Raw genomic sequence first — 24,280 nt, 5'->3', positions numbered from 1 at the left:
TTATCTTGTTCCCAGTGAGATAATTCATTTGCTCTTTGTATTGTCTGATATAAATTCTCCAAGGTATACTTTTTCTGATTTCTGTTTTTGCTATCAACTTGCCTAGATGAGTTTATTTGCTATTTGCTTCATGTGTTCATTGTGGAACTGGAATTTGGTGAGAAAGGAGCCTTGAATATATTAACGTCTTCATTAAGGATTAGCAATTAAGATTGCAAATTATTTCTCCTAGACTGGCAACATTTAAGGGATCAGATAGATATAATTATAGTCTAGTATCCCCTCTATCTGAGGAGAGCAGAATGGCCAAGCTTCTGGCCGAGCCTCCTGCTTCTGCTCCTAGAAGGAATCAGTTTCCTTTGGAGAAGGGAGTGAAGGAGGCTCTAGAGGTATCTATTCTTACCTTCATGTGAACTATATCTGGACAGACTCATGTTGTCACATATAGCCCACATGGGCAGAGCACCACAAAACATGTACCCGAACTCCTTACATTTGAATTACCACTTCCCCTCTACTATTTCCCTAACTCTCCCCACCCCAAATAAAGCCCTTCCTTTTAACAAAATATAACAAAAATTAGTCAAGCAAAACAAATGTCTGTTGTAACGTTGTGTCTGGCATTAACGTTTCATTCTGTTGCTATGATTTTATCACCTTTCCTTCCAAGGGACTGGGAAAGCTTGCTTCATCATAAGCCTTGTAGAATGATGCTTGGTTATTTCATTGATCAGAGTTCTTCGAAGTTATTTTCCCTTACAATGTCATAGTCATTTTATAAAGTGTTCTTCTGGTGCTGCTCACTACACGCTACGTTAATTTCGCCAATATTTATTAATATAGGTAACTGTGTGGCACAGTGTACAGTACATTGGATCTGGAGCCAAGAAGACCTGTGTTCAAATTTGGCCTCATACACTAACTAATTAAATGACCCTGGGCAAGTGTTTTAACTTCTGTCTGACTCACTTTCCCCATCTGTAAAATAGGAACAATAATAGCAGTTCCCCTGCCAGGGTAGTTGTGATGATGAAATGAGACAAAATTTGAAAAGTGCTTTGCAAATTTTAAAGCACCATCTGAATGCTAGCTAGGATGATGATGATGATGATGATGATGATGGTGATGATATCTTTTAGTATTCTTCTGAAACTTTTCATCATTCCTTATAGTGCAATAATAATTCCATTGCATTCATATATCCAGACATTTTTTTAGCCATTTTTTCCAGCCATTCCCCAAGTGATTGGCAACTGCTTTGTTTCTAGATCTTTGCTACAATAAAAATGCTGCTATAAATATTTTTGTACATAGGAATCTTTTCCCTTTCGGATCTCTTTGGGGGTATATTGCTTATGTTCCATTGCAAAGTCACAGAATTTGAGTTAGAAAGGACCTTAGAGACTATGAAGTCATAATTATAACTTTATTATCCAGAATGTATACCAGTTTTTCATGTTACCTCACTAAAACTGCAGTGGTCTTCATTGCCTGCCCTTTAAAATGGGAAGTTGATTTGAGGGTCATGATTAGGGGAGAGGGAATAAGGGGAAATCAACCTACATAATGAGCGTTCTTTATAAAAATTCTTGTTTTAACTTGAATGACAGGATAATTTATCCATTATGATATGTAGCACTTTCCATGCTACTTTGCAAGCCAAAAAACTTCACATCCTTCTCTCCGGGTTAATGCCCCAATCTAGACTATTTTCTAATAGGTAAAATTACCTGGAGACTTGTAGTGATTGAACCTGAGCCTGTTTCAGGCTCTTAGGGATAAGGTCAGCAGCCTTATACAATAGTTTCTTTTAAAAGTCTTGATCAACTGATTAAATTATGGTTCTTGTCCTTGTCTTTGATGCTATTGGGAATTGGTACCACACTAGAAAGATTTCCTGTATAGAATTAGAGTTGAAATTTGACTCTCTTGAACTGTGACATTCAATCTTTTGTCTTAAGTGACAATGGTAATAGAATTGTAATTGTAGAGCAAATTCATATGATCTTCTTGTTGTGCAGATAAACCTATATTAAAATCTTGCTTAATATCTCCTTGTGACATAGAGGGATCCTGAAATGTCAAAAGCTGTAGGAGTGAAGCTGATATGCTGGAGTTCTAACCAAGCTAGAAAGCTTTTGAGGATGAGCTCAGAAACAGACTGACTGTTTTCTGAGTATCAGCCTACCTTTATCATGAGAAATGAGAGTGTAACCTACATTAGTAGAGAAAATGTTAATGAAACCATGGGTCCTTAAAGTATTGCAAACCTAGGCCACAGAACAGGGAACAATTAAAGCTACAAGAAATAATGAATTTATTAAGCACTTAGAAATTTGGGTGCTTTTCCAGAAGAACTTGTATGTTAAATATGGCCAGAAAGTAATTATACACAGGGTGACCCCAAAGTCTTAGTGCAGTTTTAATTTTAAAATTTATCTATGCCCTTTCCTTCCCATCCCCATTGATGTTGTTGATATATTGCTAATGCATAGAGAATTATGAAACTTCTTACAATTTCTCATTTTTTTTCCAGTCAAGACCATTTGGTCCAAAGCTCTCACTTCAGTATGTGGAAATACATATTGTCTTGGACAAAGGTTTGGTATGTCTTTATTTCTTTGATCTTAAATGGATATGTGTTTCTATTTCTAGGGACTGGGACAAATTACACTACGTACCCCTTCCACTTCTTCCAATCCCCTTAAAATTTTTATCCAGGGTAAAATTATTGAAACTGAATATGAAGGACTAGAGTTAAAAGTAATCTGGGACTTGTGCTAGGGCAGAAAATTTAGAGGGTGCAAAATTTAAAGGGCCTCCTCATGTTCATACTCTTTCAGTAGAATAGAAGGAGGTGAGAAACACAAGCTCAGAGACTGAGGGCAGAGAAGCCACAGAACTACTGTCTACTTTCCAGTCCTCTTTGGTAGAGACTCTAAACGTTATTTGTGGTCTGGAGTAAACAGTTTATGTGATCTCATCAAGCTCTGAGGTTGTGTCCTCTAGGCCACTCTAGTAACTAATTCTACTTCCCACTCAGTGGAATTTGTACTCATTACTTTTTCTTTCTAGCCCTTCCAGAGAGCCATCCCATATAGTAAAGTATGAAGAAAGGAAGAAGGAGAAAAAAAAACTGCATAAAGCCAAATAAGAGATAAAAAAATTCTAGTATTAGAGACAGTACGTTCCCCATGATTTCTCACTTATGCGAAGGAGCTGGGGGGTGATATATTCTATCCTTTATTTGGGGCCAACCTTGATCCTTATAATTCTAGAGACTTCAGTTTCATTAGTTTGGTGTTCTGTTTTCATGGTTGTATTCATTGTGCATACGATGTTCTCGATTCTACTTACTTTACTTTGTACCAGTTTATGTAAAAGTTTCTGTGCTTCTCAGTATTCATTTTGTTCATTGTTTCTTATAACACAATAATATTCTATTATATTCATGTACCACAATCTGCTTAGCTATTCCCCAATTAATGTTATATTATTTTCAGTCCTTTGCTACCAAAACAAGTATGGCTATAAACATTTTGGGGTATGTAGAGCCTTTCCTTTTGTTGGTACATGCCTAGTAGTGGAAAAACTGGGCCAAAAGTTATGGACATATTACTCACTTTTTTCATAATTCCAGATGTTTTTAAGAGTAATTTTACCATTTTGCATCAATGTGCCTTTATTTCAACAGCTCCTCCAACATTTACTATTTCCTTTTGTCATCTCTGTCAGTTTTGCTGGGTGTGAGGCAAAATATCAGGGTTATTTTGGTAAACATTTTTATTCTTATTAATAATTTGGAACATTCTTCCATATCAAAATATGTGATCACTTAATTTGGAGGGTTTTATTAATGATTCGTAGAATTTGTCTACATTTCCAATAAAGGATTATTGAATGCTTAGCAGTTTAGTTTGAGAAAGGACCTCAGTGTCTGGTATCTTACCTTACCGGGTGATCTGCAGAATCTTCCTAAGACCATTCAGGTAGAAGCCATTCGGTTTCCTGATATACTGTCTAGGTTTCACAGGCATACCACAATGAGTTCAGCACAATGGCTCAGTAAACCTTCAGTTTGGCAGTCAGTCTAATATCTGTTGTCTTCCACACTTTCCTTCAGATCCTCCCAAACACTAAGCTAGCTCTGGCAATGTGTACATCAACCTCATTATCAATGTGTATATCCCTGGAAAATACTCTGCCAAGGTAAACGAACTTATCGAAAGCATTCGGAACTTCTCTGTTTGCTATGACTAATGGGTCACATATGGATGGTGTGGTGCTGGCTGATGGAGCACCTGTGCTTTTTTGGTGTTAATTGTTGTGCCAAAAATTACCACAGGCAGCAGAGAATTGATCCATACTTTGTTGCATCTCCCCTTCAGAGTCTGTATTGAGTTCACAATCATCTGCAAACAAAAAAATCATGCACCAGCACTCCCTGCACTTGAGTCTTGCCTTGTAGCCTTTTTAAGTTGAAGAATTTACTGTCAGTGTGGGAGCTCACTTTGATGCTCTGTTTGTCTTTGTCAAAGGTGTTTGACAACATGGCTGATAACATCTTGCCAGAAAGTATGGGAGGAAGCACACAGCTTTGTTTCACTCCCTTGGTTAGTGGGAAAGCTCAAGAGTATTGTTCATGATCCAGAACCTAGGCAAGCGTGCCATTGTGAAATTGATGTACAATACTGATAAACTTCTCCAGGCAATCAAATTTTGACATAATTTTTTATAAGCCGTTGTGATTGATAGTGTCAAAGGCCTTGATCAGATCTGCAAATGTGTACAGTTTCTTCTGCTCCTGGCATTTCTCCTAGAGTTATTGGGCAGCAAACGCCATATGAAGTTGTTCCTCAGACCATCTTTCAAGTGAAGGATTAGCCCATTAAGGAGGAGTCTGGTAAGATTTTGCCAACAATGACGAAGAGAAAGACCCTCCCCACCCTGTCCCGTGATTGTCACAGGACAGTCTGTATCTTTTTTCTTTATAGAGATGGACAATGGAGGTGTCCTTGAACTCTTCAGGGATAACCTCCTTTTGCCATATAACCCAGAAAATTTCACTCAGCTTTTGTATGATCAATGGATCTTCTACCTTGTAAATGTCAGCTGGAATAAAATCAATACCAGGTGCTTTGCCACATGAAAGGAGCCTAATGGCATTCAAAACATCTTCTTCAGTTGGAACTTCAACTAGGTGGGGATTGACTTGAAGTTGAGGTAAACAGTCAGTGGCTTCAGTATCGATTGATGATGATCTGTTGAGAGCACTATGGAAGACTTCAACCGGTCTCTCTAGGATCATGTCCTCATCACTAATCAATGTGGCTTGAACAGCATTGAGCTGTTGAGATGCACCATAGGTCTTTGGCCCATAAACAGTCTTCAGGATATCATCAGAGTCCTTTGGATTGTTACTATCAGCAGAAAACTGAATTTCATCTGCCTTCTTACTGAGCCAAGAATCCTGCATTTCTCTAAACTTTGCTTGTACTTTACTTTTGATGGAATTAAATGCTACCTTATTAGAGATGGATGACCTATCCTGCTTGTAAACCCTATGGAATTCTCATTTTCACTTAGCAGCTTCTGACTTTCCCCATCATTTTCATCAAACCAGTCTTGATGTTTATGAGTGTTCTGACCCAGATGAGCAAATAGAGTTGTGTACACGATATCTCTGAAAGCTGCCCACTCTTTTTCTATTCCGCTGTTGTCAACTGGGTGTTGGCTCAACTTTCTCTCCAAGTTAGCAACAAACGGTTCTTGCTCAGAGAAGTGCTCTGATCTGTTCACATTAATTATTCTGGTAGTCATTTTGCCTTGGGGCCATTACTTTTGTTAAGTGTTAATGTTCAGGTTAGAGAGTATAAGTCTGTGATCAGTCCAGCACTGTGTACCACATAATGCCTTTGTCACTCTCACATCTTGTCTGTCCCTTCTCCTTACAATCACATAGGCGCAGTAATCAGGGCGGGTTGGGTAAGCAGACAATTTTAGGGCACCTTTTCTAGCCCCTTCCTTACACCAGGATGTGAGCTGTTTGATCCTTAAAAAGCTGCTCAGTTACCTAGGGACCTTGCTGAATCCCGCTGCTTCTTTCAGTGAGAAGATGACTCCATGACCTGGGCTGCCTTTGTGCAGGTTTGTGACAGCAGCTCCCAGTGTATCCACGCCTGCTGCTTTATCACTTGCCTGTTGCCACAGGACTTTGAGAGAGGTAAAAATGGTAAAATGGTATGGGTGATATCTTTTGATTCTTCCTTAAATTGTATTGAAGTGAGGCATAGTTGCATGAAGTCATCAGCCTCACTCTCTCTTCCAGAAGTATCACACAGTCCAGTGGCAGGACAAAATTAAGAGGACCGATGATGGTTCAGGATGCAGGACTCTGGTGTTTTCATTGTCTAACTAAGCTCTAAGCTCTCCATAGTGCCTGCTTCAACCTTCATCACCATTGGAACAAATGGATCTCATCTGCCCATTCCACCAGGAGAAGTCCTCACATGCTTGGGGTATATACCCTCCTAACTCACCGATGGGTTTGAGATCCTTTGGTTACCCTCAACCTGGGTTAGCCCATCTGCCAAAACAGTTTACTGAGGTGTGGCCGATGTGCATACTACAGCTTCTTGGAGCCACAGGTGAGAGTTAAGTGGATCTCCGGAGGTGGAAAGCAGCCCTCACACCAGAGGCACTTGTCTTCCCTGAACACACCATAAACCCCACTGAGAAGAGCAATTGACATGTAGATCTACAGAATTCTTCATACAGCATTGTCTCATATGATCATTACAACCATAGGTACTAAGTCCTAGAAATTTTGTTTTCCTGATTTTACAGATGAGAAAACTGAGGCTCAGGGAGGCTAAATGTATTATTTAAGTTCACAACTCATGTTAGATATGCGTCACAGCCCAGATCTCTCTTGACTCAAAGTCTAGCACTCTCTGCATTATATATTATTTGTTGTCTGGCTGAGGACCCACTGGGGTAGTATGTGACACTTCTTACTTCCAGGAATGTGTCATTACCAAGAAATCATTACTTGTTACTGATCTCTCAGTCTAATTAGCAGATACAGTCACTAGTTGCTGGGAATCTAGTCTGCTAAATTTAGTGAAGTAACGTTAGTTTCACATAACCTGATCTTCACAAAGCCTTGTTGGGTCTTAAACATAATTGCTTGCTGTTCTGAATAGTCATAAACCATCCCTTTATATTATGTTCTGGATTTACATCACCCCACACCCTTATACTGCTCCTCCCTATACTTGAAGTCAACCATCCCAGCTTATAGTGTGACAATATTTCTCCTTCTCCAGTCTTGTGCCAAGTGTCCTATTCCCCTAATTTTCCTAAAAGCACTATTTGGCTCAACAATGTCTGTTGTCCTTTCATTTTCCTAGAATTTGTTTTTTCCAGACCTGATGACAGAAAGTAATTTCTCACTGTAGGATTGTACAGCTATAAAAGACCTTAGAAGTCATCTAGTCTAACGCTCATTTTATAGGGGAGGAAACAGAGGCTCAAGGAGGCTGAGGGACCTGTCCAAGGTCACAGAGACGGTGAGTATTAGAGCCAGGTCCTATGACTCTGACATACTGCTCTAGAGGCAGTGGAAGTAGCACAGTAGCTACAGTGCCAGAACTAGAGGCAGGAAGACCTCAGTTAAAGTTTGACCTGGGTAAGTCATTTCATCTCTGCCTCACTCAATTTCCGTATTAGTAAAATGGTGATAATAATAGAACCTAGCTCTTGGGGTTGTTGTGAGGATCAGATGAGATAATGTTTGTAAAATGCTTAGCACTATCTCTTAATAAATGCTTGTTCCTTTCTCCCTTCTCCAACTCTGACTCCTAGTAGTTACCTTGGGTTTTATCTCCTTAACATTTTTTTCTGTTTTTCAGTTCCTTTTAATCTTACTCCCTTTGATATGATAGTACACCCTTGTACCAAACCAATCTGCCTTTTCATTTTATGCTTTCATTATTCCTTCCCTCCTGAGTATTAATCCCACCACTTATGTATTCCTCAGATAGGATAGTCAATCAGTCAACACTTAAGTGCCTACTATGTGCCAGGTGCTGTCCTAAGTGGTGGGGAAACAGAAGAAAGGCAAAAGTCCCTAGTCTACTATGATAGTTTTCTAATCTGCTTACCTGTTTGAAGTCCTTCTTTATTTCAGTCCATCTTTCACACAGTTGCTAACATGATTTTCCTTAAGAACAGATCTGATCATGTCATTCTCCTATTCAATAAACTGCAGTGGCTCTCTATTGCTTTTAGATCTACTGTAGACTTTTCTGTGACATTTTAAACCCCTTCATGAGCTGGCCCTACTCCACCTTTACAGTGTTATTGCACATTATTCCTTATCATGAATTCTGTGGTCTAGTCCTAGGGTGGGGAATCTGTGGCCTTGAGGCCATGTGTGGCCTTCTAGGTCGTTGGGTGTGGCCTTTTGACTGAGTCCAAGTTTTATAGAACAAATCCTTTCATTAAGGGGATTTGTTCTGTGAAGGTTGGATTCAGTTAAAGCACCACAGTTGAGGACTCAGAGGGCCACCTGTGGCCTTGAGGCCACAGGTTCCCCACTACTGGTCTAGTCAGTCTTTTATTCTTTTTTTAAAAAAAAATTATTGATATTTTCTGTTTCTTACATAATCTTGATACTCCATATATATCTTTCCCCCATCCCACTTTGAGAACCAGCATATGATAAATAATATGTTTTTCTGAGAAGAAAAAAAGTCAGCACAAGTGATCAGTATATTGAGAGAATCCAAAAACATGTGCAACATGTAACACCTGTGGACCTCTCATCTCCACAAAAGGGTAGATTGGAGGTGTCTTCTCATATGTCTTCATTTGAGTCCCACTTGATCATTGTAATTTTGTTATATTTCCTTTTAATTTTTTGGTGTATTACTGTTCTTTGTATTTAGTTAGTTGTAGTTACTGTATATGTTGTTTTCTTGACTCTACTTAATTTATGATGAATCAGTTAATTGATATCATTCCATGCTTCTGTGTTACATTCATATACCACAATTTGTTTAGCTATTCCCCAAATGATAGGCAGAGCAGCTGGATGATGCAGTAGATAGAGTGACAAATCTGGAGTCAGGAAGATTCATCTTTCTAAGTTCAAATCCAGACTTAGACACTTACTAGCAGTGTGATTCTAGGCAAGTCACTTAACCCCGTTGACCTCAGTTTCCTCATCTGTATAATGAAATGAGCTGGAGAAGGAAATGCAAAACACTTTAGTCTCTTTTCCAAGAAAACCCTAAATAGAGTCATGAAGAGTCAGACGTGAGTGAAAAATGACTGAACAGCAATAATTGATTTCCGCCTACTTTGTTTCCAATTCTTAGGTATCAGAAAAAGTACTGCTACAAATATTTTGGAGTATATGAGTACTTTTTTTTCTTATCAGTGGCTTCCTTGGAGCATAAACGTAGTAATAGAACTTCATGTTGAAAGGTTATGGACGTTTTTATTCACTTTATTTGCATAATTTCAAATTGCTTTCCAAATTAGTTGTAGCATTTCATAGCTATACAAACAATATCAGTGTGCCTATTTTCCCACACCCCCTCCAATATTGGCTGTTGCCTTTTTTTGGATCATTTTTGCTAATTTGCAGGGTGTGAAGTGAAACCTCAGAGTTGTTTTGACATACATTTCTCTTAGTATTAGTGATTTGGAGCTTTTTTTTCCACATGATTATGAATACTTTTCAGTTCTTTTTTTGAGAACTGTTTCTTCATATCCTTTGACCACATGTCTATTTGGAATGTTTATATATATGTTGAATACCAAACTGCTATCAAAGACATTTGATAGAAATATTTTTTAACCCATTTAACCACTTCACTTCTTAGCCTAGATGCGTTAATGTTGTCAGTTGAATGTAATGGAATACTATTGTTTTGTAAGAAATGATAAGCAAGATGATTTCAGACAAACCCAGAAAAATTCACATGAACTGATGCATAGTGAAGTGAACAGAACCAGGAGAATGTTATATGCAGTAACAGCAATATTGTTTGATGAAGAATTGTTAATGACTTACCTGGTCTCAGCAATACAATGATCCAAGACAGTCCCAAAGGATCTATAATGAAGCATACTGTCCGCCTCCAGAGAAAGAACTGATGTTGTTTGAATACATACTGAAGAATGCTATTTTTCACTTTTTCATTTTTTTCCTTTTGTTCAAGTCTTCTTGTGCAACATGACTAATAAAGAAATGTTTTATGTAACAGTATATGTATAAACTACATTTGAATGCTTACCCTCTCAGGGAGGGATAAGCGGAAGAAGGAAGGGATAGAAGTTGGAACTAAAACTTTAAATAAAAATGTTTTTAAAAAATGGAAAAAATAATGATTTTTTTTGATGAATCTGTATAATGTTTTTGATAGGATTTTGTTTAAAAATTTTTAATCAGTGCTCATCAGTGATGTTGGCCTATAGTTTTCTTTGTTTTGTCTTCCTTGGTTTAGTATTAGGAGTATATTTGTCTCATAAAAAAAGGATTCTCAGTTTTTGAAAGAAATTTGTGAAGTATTGGCACTAGTTGTTCTTTAAAGGTTAGATAGTGTTGTATTGTGAGTCCATCAGGTCCAGGAGTTTTTGTCTTGGATAGTCTTTTTATAGCTATATTGATTTTGTTTTCTGAGATTGGGTTATTTAACATCTCTAACTAGTCTTCTGATAGTTAAAATATTTTATGTTTTTGAAGGTATTCCTTCAAATTTTTGTGTCCTCACCTTTGTTAGCATTTAACTCTGCACAATATGTTCTGATTATTCTTTTTATTTCTTCTGGTTTTGCTGTGATATCATCTTCCTTGTTTGCTATTTTATTCATTTGATTTTCTTTTATCTTTTCAATTATATTAGTTAAGGGTTTATTAATTTTATTAGTCTTTTAAAAGAACCAGCTTTTATTTTACTTATCATTTCTGTGTCATCGTCGTCTTCTTTTTGCTTCCAGTTTATTTCCCTTCTTATTTTTGACATATCCTTTTTTTGGTGCTCAATTTGATTTACTTGTTGATTTTACATTTTATTTTATTTTATTTTATTTTATTTTATCTTACATTTTAAAGACACTGAATTCTCCACAATGGAAGCAGAGTTTAAGTTTAAAGCTCAAGTAATTGGCTGGGATCATGAACAAAGAAAGGTCCAAAAAAAAATCAGACCATAGACTCTTTCTTTGGTAACATAGAAAATCAAAACATACAACCAGCACAAGACAAGAAAGTCAAAGGTCCTACAGCCAAAGCCTCTAAGAAAAATTTGAGTCAATCCCAGGCTGTGGAAGAGCTCAAATAGGATTTTGAGAAATAAGTAAGAGAAGTAGAGGAAAAACTGGGAAAAGAAAGAAGAGTGATGCAAGAAAATTATGAAAAAGAAGTCAACAGCTTGCTAAAGGAGACCCCAAAAAATACTGAAGAAAACAACACCTTAAAAAATAGCCTAACCCAAATGGCAAAAGAGGTCCAAAAAGCCAAGGAGTAGAAGAATGTCCGAAAAAGCAAAATTGGCCAAATGGAAAAGGAAGTCCAAAAGCTTACTGAAGAATATACTTCCTTAAAAATTATAATGGAGCAAATGGAAGCTCATGACTTTATGAGAAATCAAGACACTGTGAAACAAATTCAAAAGAATGAAAAAAATTGAAAATAATGTGAAATATCTCATTGGAAAAATGACTGACCTGGAAAATAGATACAGGAGAGAGAATTTAAAAATTATTGGACTGTCTGAAAACCATGATCAAAAAAAGAGTCTAGACATCACCTTTCAAGAGATTATCAAGGAAAAGTACCCTGATAATTTAGTACCAGAGGGCAAAATAAAAATTGAAAGAATCTGTCAATCACCTTCTGAAAGACATCCCCAAAGGGAAACTCCTAGGAATATTGTAGCCAAACGCCAGAGTTCCCAGGTCAAGGGGAAAATATTGCAAGCAGCCAGAAAGAAATAATTCTAGTATTGTGGAAACACAATGAGGATAACACAAGATTTAGCAGCTTCTACTTTAAGGGACCAGAGGGCATGGAATATAATATTCTTAAGGGCCAAGGAGATAGGATTGCAACCAAGAATTATCTACACAGCAAGACTGAATATAATCCTTCCGGAGAAAAATGATTATTCAGTGAAATAGGGGTCTTTCAAGCATTCTTCATGAAAAGACTAGAGCTGAATAGAGAATTTGACTTTCAAATACCAGACTCAAGTGAAATATGAAGAGGTAAACAGGAAAGAGAAATCATAAGAGACTTTTTAACATTGAACTGTTTACATTCCTGCATGGAAAGATGATGTTTATAACTCATGAGACCTTTGTCGGTATTAGGGTAGTGGGAGGGGAAAAAATGATATGTATGTATGTATTCATGTATAGATAGATAGATAGATAGAGGGCACAGGGTGAGTTGAAGATGAAGGGGTGATATCTGGAAATAAAATTAAGGGGTGAGAGGATTATACTAGGAGGAGAAAGGGAGAGGTAGAATGGGGTACATTATCTCACACAAAACAAACAAGAAACGGTTCTTACAGTGGAGGGGAAACGAGAAGGTGAGAGGAAATGAGGGAATCTTATTCTCATAGGATTTGGCTTAAGGAGGGAATAACATACACATTCAATTGAGTATCCAAAAAATAATTTTATTAATAAGTTTACTTATATGTAATTTGCTTAATTTACATTTATTAAATACTTATTAATAAAAATAATTTTTTTTCAGTATGATTACATGGGCTCTGATATTGAGGCTGTAACAAATAAAGTCATCCAGATTCTTGGTCTTATAAATGCAGTAAGTTTTCCCCCTTCTTATATTCTATGGGAAAAAAAATTCATTGTTTTGACTTTAGAGTCAAATTGTGTTTCCACAATACTTGAATTATTTCTTTCTGGCTGCTTGCAATATTTTCCCCTTGACCTGGGAACTCTGGAGTTTGGCTACAATATTCCTAGGAGTTTCCCTTTGGGGATATCTTTCAGAAGGTGATTGATGGATTCTTTCAAATGTAAACAAATTGTGTGGCTCCATTAAAACACAGTAATTCAGTTAAGCTCCATTCAACAATTGTTTACTAAGCAGCCACTGTGTTTAGTAGCTTAAACTCTGAATTCCTTTAGAGCAGGCACTGCATTGGCATCCCCAGCCTTCAGCACAGTGCTTAACATGTGATATGCAATTAATAAATGTTTATTGACTGACCTAACACATTTATAATGCAACATAAAAAAGCATCTTTGTAGTTGTTTGTAATCTTTTCTATTTTTAGATGTTTACCCAATTTAAAATGACAATTGTGTTGTCATCTTTGGAATTGTGGACATATAAAAATAAGATTTCCACAACTGGGGAGCCAGATGAAATATTACAAAGATTTTTGGAATGGAAAAATTCTTATTTGGTCCTACGGCCTCACGATATGGCATATTTATTCATGTAAGTCTAATATTTCTGCTTTGCTAAAAATATGACAAACAAATATGTGTATCAGATATTTTTGTTATGGTCTTTTATCTGTGTGTGAATTGAGAGGCCTTCAGAAACTCTCATAAGGGAAAACATAAATTGTGAGACACCATCATGTGAAAGTAACAGGTATCATAGTAAATAGAGCTGTGGAACTGGAATCAGGAAGATCTGAGTTCAAATTCAGCCTTAGACACTTACTAGCTATGAGACTCTGGGCAAATCACCTAATGTCTGTCTGTGACATTTTCCTCATCCGTAAAATGGGAATAGTAACAGCACCCATTTCCCAGGATTTATAGAGCTTTTTGTAAACGTTAGACACTATAAATTCTAGGTATTATTTTTTGGCCATTACTGTGTGATAACATATCTGTATAGAATATAGATGGACATGGTACAAGGTTCTTTCTTTATTTTTTATTGTTTGCCTTTGAGTGAGACCATGCAGTGGTTTTGAGGGTCCTTGCCTGCAGTGTGGGTGAGTGGCAAAAGACTGTAGGAGTGAAACTCCTGGGTTTCTGGCTACAGTGGCCCAAGCTTCTTCTTATAAGGACCAGTACTGGAGTCCAGTGCTTCAGAAACAACTAGACAATGATCAGAAACAGGTTTGAGTACTGGAAGACTCTCGGCTATCATGAAGCCTGGCAGATTGGTGGGCCAGGGATGGGGAGTCTGGTCTAACTTCCCAAACTGAACGTCTTTCCCGGAGGTACAGAGGTGGCATTTCAGAAACAAAGATCATCCCCACAGTTCCTATTTATAGGTAAATATAGTTCTGAATTGCCTCTAACCAGTGATGTGCTGGTAAATGTTTAACAACCAGTTAATTTGTGGAAAAATGTATGATGAGCCATACTTTTAAGTTAAATCTTCATTAACACCTTTCCCATCACTTTGTCAAATTATATAAATAATAAAACAACAAATCAATCCTAGATTTATAGTATTTTCTGACCTTTAAATCTTCACACTGAACATTTAACAATCAGCTCTCCAGAGCTGGACAATTCTGTCAGATCCCTGCCTCTAATCATATGGATATATATAGGTTAATGGTCTCCTCCTTTGCCCCGATCTCACGTGATGAAGCAGACTTGCTCCTTAGCAAGGCTAACTCCTCTATATGTGGTCCCATTCCATACTGTTTCCTTCAACACATTGCTCCTTCTGTCATCTCTAATCTTTTCACTCATTTTCAATTTCTTCTTTTTTACTGGCTTATTCTCTATTAGCTATAAACATACCTGTGTTTCCCTATCCTGAAAAAATCCTCTCTTGATCCTTCACTCACAGCTAACTATCATCCTATTTTACCCTTTGTAGCTAAACTCAAAAAGGCCATCTACAATAGAAACCCTCCACTTTCTTTCTTTTCACTGTGTTCTAAAGTTACAATCCAGCTTCTGATATTATTATTCCATCAAAATTGCTCTCTTCAAAGTTACTATTGATATTTCAGTTACTAAATCCAATGGCTTTTTAGTAATCCTCATTCTCTTTGACCTCTCTGAAGCCTTTGACATTGTTATTACTCTGTCTTCCTTGATTCTCTCTTCTCTCTAGGTTTTTGGGACACCACTATGTGCTGGTTCTCATCCTACTCATCTAACCACTTTTCTGTCTCCTTTGCTGGATCACTTAACTCAGTATGTTCAGTACAGAACTCATTATCTTTACCCCTAAACCCTACGCATCTCCTATCATCTTTATTACTGTAGAAGTCAGCACCATCCTCCTAGTCCAGGGGTAGGGAACCTGCAGCCTTGAGGCCACATGTGGCCTTCTATGTCCTTGGGTGTGGCCTTTTGACTGAGTCCAATTTTAGAGAACAAATCTTTTTATTGAGGGGATCTGTTCTGTGAAGTCTGGATTCAATCAAAGGGCCATACTTGAGGACCTAGAGGGCCACATGTGGCCTTGAGGCCACAGGTTTCCCATCCCTGTCCTAGTCTCTAAGACTTACAACCTTGGAGTCAACATCTGTCTTGTGGACCCCCTTCTTGCCTCTGGTAGTGCCATCACTCTGGGCAGGCCCTCATCCCCTCATAACCTAGATTATTTTAATAGATTGCTAGTGGGTCTGTGTGCCTCATGTCTCTCCCCACTCCAACCCATCCTCCATTTGGCCACTAAAGTGATTTTCTTCAAACTTAGGTACAATCACCCACTCCATCCCAAGTCAAACCCGTCAATAAACTCCAGTGGCTCCCTGTTGCCTCCGAGATAAAATACAAAATACTTTGTTTGGCATTCAAAGCCAAAATGAGGGCAGGTAGGTGGAACAGTGGATAGAGTGGCAGATCTGAAGTCAGGAAGACTCTTCTTCCTGAGTTGAAATCTTAGACAATTTCTAGCTTTAAACAATTACTAACTGTGGGATCCTGGGCAAGTCACTTAACCCTGTTTGCTTCAATTTCCTCATCTGTAAAATGAGCTGGAGAAAGAAATGGCAAACCACTCCAGCCTTTTTGCCAAGAAAATCTCAAAATGGGTCACAAAGTATTGGACAGGACTGAAAAATGACTGAACAACAACTGAAAAATGAGCTGAGACTGGTGAAGAAAGCAAAAAACCAGAAAAATATTGTGGGCTTTTTTAAAGTTAAAGTAGGAAAAAGAAGAAACTCAAAAAAGATTTGGAAATGCTGGTTAGAGTAGCTGGGACAATATTAACAGATGGCAGAGAAGGCAGAGCTGCTCAAGTCCTATTTTGCTTGTTTTCTCTGTGAAGGAAAATAGTGTTTGTATGGGAAAAGAGAAGAGATAATAGCTAATAGGGAGTTGATATTCAAAATGAGGAAGGAAAAGCATGAGAATAACTTTGTGTCTCCTAGTCACCTGTTCTATATGGACTATTTTCTAAGGTAATGAAAAAATAAGTGGATGCATTTTCTGGGCAAATTCCAGCCATCTTTGCAAGGTCATAGAAAACAGAAATGTGAACCATAGGATTAGAGGAAAGCAAATGTCCTTGTTCTCAAAGATGAAAAGAAAATGGAGTCTGCGAACTATAGGCCGATGAGCTTAAATTGAGTTCCTTGCAAAATTTGTTTTCATTTTGAAAGGAAGTCTTTATAAGAGCCAGTGCATCTTCATTAAGAAGTGATTATGGTATAGTAATTTTATTTATTTTTGATAGTTACTTAACTGGGAGAACAGGGAAATGCAGACATGGTTTGCTTAGATTTTAGTAAAGCGTTTGATGGGAGTATTTCACACCATTCCTTTTGGATTAGTTAACAGTAATATATGGATTAGTTAACAATATTTCTTCATGAAACTAGTTGAATAGACAAGCTCAAAGAGTAGCCATAGTAGTCATTAATGGCTTTATGCTAACTGGTAGGAGGTCTTCACTGGAGTTACACAGAGATCTGTACTTGACTCTGTGATGCTTAAGATTTTATTGATTATTTGGATAAAAGCACTGATGAAATCATTTTGAGTTTTACAAATGATGACAGATGGCTAAATTAGGAGAATTGGGTAAAAGTTATAAAAAGGCATATTCACCATAGGTGGAAGGAAAAACTTACTAATAATTAGACTTTCCAAAACAGACTTGGGATATAGAGTAGTTTTTCCCATTTCAGGTCTTCAGGCAAAGGCTGGATTACCATTGGTTGGGTATGTTAGCAGTTATTTTTTTCTGTTTGAACTACCTGACCACTGAGGTCCTTTTCAGCTCTGAAATTCTGGTTTTCTGTAATCCATCAGTCCTTTGGTGATGATCTTCCTTAGTTGGGTCTTTCAGCAAAGTTTTCTGTGGTCTTTTTTTTAAACCTCAAATGCTTTTTGAAGTTTTATGATTTAATTTCATAATCTTCTAAAATTTACAAATGAATTTGTACTCTAAATTGGTTTTGCTTTTGGCTGTCTCATGTCCCCACTTGGTAAGGAGATGAGATGTTTGCTGGTTGTGGCGGTTTGGAAGTTGTTTTGTCCTCTGTTAGGCTGGCTGCTTGACATCATTTACACTTCCATATATTGAATATCATAATCAAGGATCATATCTTTACCCTTTTTCATTTCTTATACTTTGACATCAAAAACTATTTGAGTGGATCATGCCAAAGCTATTTTAATTGTCCGTAATGGCTTTTCATCTTTATTTGTCCTTTTGATTTCCTTTTCATCATTATCCGTCCTAATTTGGTGTTGATTTTGATCTCTCTGTCAACTAATTGGGAATCTGACTGCATGTATACCCCTGATTGAGAAAGGAGTCATTTCCTATGTGGGGAAACTCATATTTCTTCCTGGTCAAAATATGGCACCAGAATGAGGGATTCTTTGCTGGCGTCGTGCAAATTCCTGGCCTTGTGTAAAAATAAGTGTCATTGTGTGGGAAGTGGGAAGGCATCAGAGATCTGAATGCTTTGGATACGTTTCAGAAAATATAGCATATATATAGCATATATAGAGTTTTATCTAACTCATCCATCTGAAAATCCCTCAGATTTATGATAAAAGCTGACACAGCAAACTATCTTCCCTGTATATTCTAGTTAATTTGAGTTTTTGCAAGTTAATCCAGTTAATCAAGTTAAATCCAGAATGATAATATTGAAATTTGGTATTTTTGTTAATCATTGTAAATAAAGATATAATTTTTCTTTAGTTATAGGGAGCATCCCACTTCTGTAGGAGCAACTTTTCCTGGAAAGATGTGCATTCTTCATTATGCCGCAGGAATTGTTCTGGTATGCAGTGACTTAGTTAACCTTATTGTTTTCTTTCTAAATATTTATAAACTACCTAATACCTTGGTATCTAAAAACATACATACAAATGCATAATGGGTGCATTTACTTATTGTTTTTATAGTTTAAGAACCTAGGTTCAAGTCCTTGCTTTTCTGCAAGTCATTTAGGTTCCCTGGGCCTCAGTTTCCTCATCTGTAAAATGAGTGGGTTCGACCAGGTAACCTCCGTAGTCCCTTGTAGCTCTAAATTTAGATCCTATGATTACTGATTGTGTTCATTACTATGAAAATGATACTATATCTATACTATATTTTGAACATTTGTTAAGGGCATCTTTGATGAAGGTTGAAATAGGTAGGCTTTCCCAAGTAAGATTCTATAGCAGAACACAATTTTGCAGTCACATATTACCTGAAATGTATGGAGAACATAAGATCTGAGTCTGCTGATTTATTGACTATAAAAAAACCAAACTTTTTTTCAATAGATAAAAACACCATTCATAATGGTATTTTTATTGATATCTTTGGTTTTTACCTTTTTTACCTTTTTTTATATCCCTAGCACTTAGCACAATACCTGGCGTATGGTAAGTACTTAATAATTTTGTTTTACTGACTGTTTAAATCACCTTTATTTACCAACAAATCCTTCTTAACCTAGAAAACTATTTCTTATAATAAGGAATTTTTAAAAAAGGAGTTCCACTAAACTAGCCTATGCTTTAACAAATTTCAACATTTTATGCCGTGATCCATACCCACATTCCCCCAAGTCTGCAAAAAAGGAAGACAAATATATTCTTCTATTATTTTTTCAGGGTTAAGCTTAATTATTATAATTATTTGATTTGGTTTTCTTTCCATTTACATAGTTATTGCGTGTATTGATTTTCTGGGTTTTCTTCATTTTGCATCAGTTTGTAGAAATGTTCCATGTATTTCTATATATTTCTAATATATGTTATTTCTTATGGAACAATAATATTTCTTTACATCCATGTTCCACAGTTTGCTTAACCAGTCCTCAATTGATGGATATTTACTTTGTTTCCAGTTCTTTGTTACTATAGAAATGCTGTTAAAATATTTTGGTGTCTTTCTATAACTTTTTTGGACTATAAACCTTGAAATGACACTTCTAGGTCAAAAGAAATGGATAATTTAGTCACTTTCTAAGCATGATTCCTAATTCTTTTCTAGTCCTATTTACAGCTTCCACAAGTCCAGTTGTGACTTTTGTCATTTTTTTTGGTCATCTTTGCCAGTTCATTAGGCGAAACATCAGAATTTTCAAAGTATCATTTTAAAGGTTCTCATGCATATGTAAAAATGATACAGATATCTTAAATAATATAAGAAGAGCTAACTTTGTTCCATGATCTTCTGTCATTCTCAAGCAAGCCGGAGACACATAAATTTACCAAAGGTATTTTCCACTGCCGTTGAGGTTATACATTACAGAGTATAAATTGAAGAGAGAGTTCCTATAGATGGTGAGGTACTCCAGATATTCCTATTAATGGATACATTGTACTGACTACATCAATCACTGAAACATTGCACACTTCCTTAATGAGATCCTTAACCATGCAGAAGAGTTCCATTTACTATAGCTCTACACATTGGAAAAATCAAGTGGATGAAAAATGCTTATTGGTATATATAGTATACTATGATATGTTGGTATACTATGATATACATGCATACATATATATGTATATATATATGTATGCATGTATATGCATATATATAATTTGTGTGTGTGTGTATATATATATATATATATGCATATATGTATATAGTTGGAGGGATAACTTGTAGTGCTTACCTTTTAATATGCATGTCTAGGAAAGAAACTTCAAAAGGACAGTGATATCAACCCACAATTGAATAGGAAGAAGCAAGCCAGGCAGATTACTTTTGGGAAATTTTGCAGTTCTTCAAATGATTAAGCTTCTTCCTGAAACAGTTTATGTTTTTAATACCAAAATTCTTCCAGTGACAATGTATGATTGAAAATCATGGAATACCACAGTCTCTGAAAAAGTGAATGAAGCCAATGGAGAGACTTGAAGAATTTTATAGGAGAAACAGCATAAAAGATGTTATCAGAAAAATGTATGACTAGAAAATGAGATGGTTTGGTCACATACAAGAGTGAGAAATGATTAATGTGGAGACCTTCAGTTTCTCTTGATAGTTACAGACTATAAATATTCTAGAAAAAGGCCCTTAGCGTGTTGAGTGGACCTCTTGGGGTAGATTTACTGAAGGATATGGAGAGGAGTTAAATAGTATAGGTAACCATGAAAGGGTTGCATCTTCATTATTGGAAACAGTGCCAACATTGACAGTATAGGTATAGATCCATTTACTTATTGAAGAATCCGTATGGTTCTTGCAGTTAAGTACTTTATAGTCTATAGAAGGTAGACATATGCCTATGTATACATACTAGTTGGATTCCTTCTTACTTGAAGAGGTCCAAAATGACATAACTATGTTGGGGGGTCAACGTATGCTGTGTCTAACTGTGGCTGATCAGACCAGTATGAGCTCAGAAGACTATCAGAGGTTGGGCACAAACACTCTGTATGAACATTTGAAATGGAGATGTCTCTAAATTTGTGCATCTCACATTTCTTTTGAGCTACTGCACTTCTGCTTTGCACATGAAACAGAGTGCCTTCTTTTATTTAGGCATGCCATGCTGGGTGGTGCTGTGCTAGTGTCTCCCATGTGTCACAGTCTATTCCAGAGTTCTTCAGAGACCTGCATGTGAGCACTTGCTTTGCATGAGTTTTCTGTAAAATAGTCTTTTAGGCAAACTTAGGTTTTGCCTTCAGATGTGGCTAGTTGGTGTGCAATACTGATGACCGACCAAAGTTTTCCGTGCTCTTCCACAAGCCCCTTTGAATGACTGTATTGAAAGCTTTGGTCAGATCAATGAAAATTGTGTACAGATTTCTGTTCTGCTCCTGGCATGTCTCCTGGAGTTGTCAGGCAGCAAACACCCTATCTACCATTCCTTGGCCCTTTGTGATGCCAAACTGGCTTTTGGGTAGATGACCATCTTCCAGGTGAAGGATCAGCTAATAATCAGCTAAGGAGGACTTTGGCAAGAATCTTGCTGACAATGACTAAGAGATCCACTTGTGATTGTCATAGGAAAACCTATTTTCTTTTCATTTAAAGAGATGGACGATGGAGGCATCCTTGAACTCCTGGGGGAATAACCTCTTCTTGCCATATAACCTGGAAGATTTCAGTCAGCCTTTGTGTGAGCAGTGGATCCCCTACTTTGTAGATCTCGGTAGAATAGAATCAGCACGTGGTGCTTTGCCATATGAAAGAAGCCAAATGGCATTCAAAATCTCTTCTTCAGTTGGAAATTTGGCTAGAATGGAACTGACTTCAACCCTAGGTATATGGTTAATGGCTTCAGTATTGATTGATGACAGTCTATTGAGAACACTATGTACGTGCTCAGCCCATCTCTCCTGGATCATGTCCTTATCACTAATTAATATGGCTCCATTAGCACTGAGGAATTGAGATGCACCATAAGTGTTTGGTCCATAAATAGCCTTCAGGGAATCATAAAAGCACTTTGGATTGTTATTAGTATAAAATTGAATTTCATCTGCCTTCTTACTGAGCGAAGAATCCTGTATCTCTCTGAGCTTTGCTTGCACTTTACTTTTGAGTTTAACACTGCCTTCTTAGAAATGAACAAATTATCCTGTTGGTAAACCTGGTAGAATTCTCATTTTTCACTTAGCAGCTTCTGAATTTCCCTATAATTTTCATCAAACCAGTCTTGGTGTTTGTGAGTGTACTCGCCCAGATGAGTAAATGTGGTCCTGTAAGCTGCCCATGTCTTTTCTGCTTCATTGTTTCCAACTATATGTTGGATGTTTTTCCTCCAAGTTTGTAACAAACTGTTCCCACTCAGAGAAGCCCTCTAATCTAGTAACATTCAGTTTTTTCTAGTGGTCTTGCCTTGGGGCCTCTACTTTTGTTGAATGCAAATATTTAGCTTGGAGCTGATAAGTCTGTAATTGTCAAGCACTCTGTGCAGTACATTGCCTTTGTTAACTATCACATTCTGTCTGTCTCTTCTCCTTTTTTGCAAGGACAGTGCACCTATGAAATTTTATTGTGTTTAGGTAAATGGAAGACAATATTGGCGGTAAGAAGGTTGTGAGACACACAAGTCTTCAGTAGTAATTGGCTAGTGGTATTACCGTTTCTGACTTCATTACTTCCAAGGACTCCCTGCCATGTCTGTTAGTCTGTGCCTACTCTGGTGTTAAAGTCATATGGAATTATTACAATAGGAAGACAACACATATACAAAACAGGAAGCTTGGAAAGCTTAGGAGTGCGAGTTGGGGAGAAAGGGATGGAGGTGGGAAGGTGTTGAGTATCCTGAGTTAAATGGCATCGTGTTCCTTGGAGTTCAGACCAAGCAGAGCTGAAGATGAAAAGTGGAGATCTAAATATTTCTCCAATAAATATATCCTTTAGGCAGATGGAACACTAGGAGACATCTGGTATAACAACTTTCTTCTGCATTTTAACTGCTCTGTTTTCCCTGTTATGCTAATATATCTTACCATTCCAGCTTTATTTCCCACTATTGTCTTTCATATACCTATGCTCCAGCTGAGTTGGAGTGTTTATGTTTCCCAGATCTTGTTTTTCCCTGTCAACATGCACTTGTGTGTATCCTGCCATGTCTCAGATGGACTCTCTGTACGACTCTACCCTTTGAAATCCTCTTCCTTAAAAGTACTAGCCCAGGTGTGGCCTCATCCAGGAAGCTTTCATTTATCCACCATGAAGCCTTCTAGCTGGAAAGGTTTAACTTCCTCAAATCTGTACTGACACTTTGGTTTCTTCTTTGTACTTCTTATGTCAGGAGATCTGGGTTTGAAATTTTCTTCAGATACTGACTAGCTGTATGATTGGGGCCATCTCCAGTTGTCCTGATGAATATTTGGCCACTAGATCCAGATGGCTGGAGAAGAAAGTGAGGCTGGTGACCTTGTACAACCTTTCCTCACTCAAATCAAAGTCAACTGCAAGTCATGTCATCACCTCACTGATGTCATGGTCCTCTTTGACAACCAGGGCTTTACTGCTAGATTTCTTTCTGAAAGACCAAGTCTTAAACCCAATTCACTCTGGAGCTCTTAGATTGAACAACAATAGGTCTCTGCCCAAGCACCACTGAATGGATATTTTTGGGCCCTCCTGCCCTGGAGTCAGTGTAAATAGTAACTGTTTCTCTTTTGGCCAGCAATCCTGAGGGTCTTCCCCTCCGAGTTTGATTTTTTTTTTATTAAAGGGGCTATCCCTTGACTCACATTTTTTTTCCTACATATACATTCATTTTAAGCATATTTGCCTGTAGTCTTGATGTAAAGAACAATTAGAACTAATGGGAGGAACCATGAGAATGAAGCAATAAAACAAAACAACAAAAGGAAAGGAGAGCAAATAGTATGCTTCTATTTGCATTCAGACTCCATATTTCTTTCTCTGGGTGTGGATCACAATTTCCATCATGAATCTTTTGGAGTTCTCTTAGATTCTTGTGTTTCTGCGAAGAGCCAAGTCTGTCAAAGTCAGTCGTACCATAATGTTGCTGTTACTGTGTACAATTTATTCCTGGTTCATTTCATTCTGCATCAGTTCATGTAACTCTTTCCAAGTTTTTTTGAAGACTGCCTGCTCATCATTTCTTATAGCACAATAGTATTCCATTACCGTCACATACCACAACTTGTTCAGACATTCTCCAGTTGACGAGCATCCCCTTAATTTCCAATTCTTTGCCACCACAGAAAGAGCTGCTATAAATATTTTTGTACATGTGAGGCCTTTTCCTATTTTTATGATCTCTTTGGGTTAGAAGTGGTATTGCTGGGTCAAAGGGTATGCATGACTTTATAGCCCTTTAGGCATAGTTCCAAATTGCTCTCCAAAATGGTTTGATCATTTCACAACTGCACCAATAATGTATTAGTGTTCTGATTTTCA

General features: G+C 37.2%; 2 protein-coding genes across 2 annotated transcripts in view; one reads left to right on the top strand and one right to left on the bottom strand.

The window, feature by feature from the left end:
• Positions 1–24,280, bottom strand: part of LOC110203767 (disintegrin and metalloproteinase domain-containing protein 2-like) — a 223,909-nt gene that overhangs the window by 149,692 nt on the left and 49,937 nt on the right.
• Positions 303–22,428, top strand: LOC144455411 (disintegrin and metalloproteinase domain-containing protein 32-like). The gene is made up of 6 exons (XM_078148778.1): positions 303–389; positions 2,537–2,605; positions 12,779–12,850; positions 13,326–13,492; positions 18,146–18,227; positions 22,402–22,428. Exons 1-6 carry the CDS (start codon positions 303–305, stop codon positions 22,426–22,428), a joined length of 504 nt encoding a protein of 167 aa, XP_078004904.1.

This window comes from Phascolarctos cinereus, unplaced genomic scaffold, assembly GCF_003287225.1.
Source record: "Phascolarctos cinereus isolate Bilbo 61053 unplaced genomic scaffold, phaCin_HiC Scaffold_2;HRSCAF=192, whole genome shotgun sequence".
Classification (NCBI taxonomy): domain Eukaryota; kingdom Metazoa; phylum Chordata; class Mammalia; order Diprotodontia; family Phascolarctidae; genus Phascolarctos; species Phascolarctos cinereus.
Note: the sequence above shows the minus strand (reverse complement) of the source record. Positions and strands in the feature narration are given on the sequence as shown.

What these genes read in the sequence shown, in the direction of transcription:
- LOC144455411 (XM_078148778.1), top strand. Translation starts at nt 303, where the DNA reads ATGGCCAAGCTTCTGGCCGAGCCTCCTGCTTCTGCTCCTAGAAGGAAT. An exon ending in TTGTCTTGGACAAAGGTTTG is followed by an intron (nt 2,606 to 12,778) that starts GTATGTCTTTAT and finishes ATTTTTTTTCAG; the next exon opens with TATGATTACATGGGCTCTGA. An exon ending in GATATGGCATATTTATTCAT is followed by an intron (nt 13,493 to 18,145) that starts GTAAGTCTAATA and finishes ATTTTTCTTTAG; the next exon opens with TTATAGGGAGCATCCCACTT.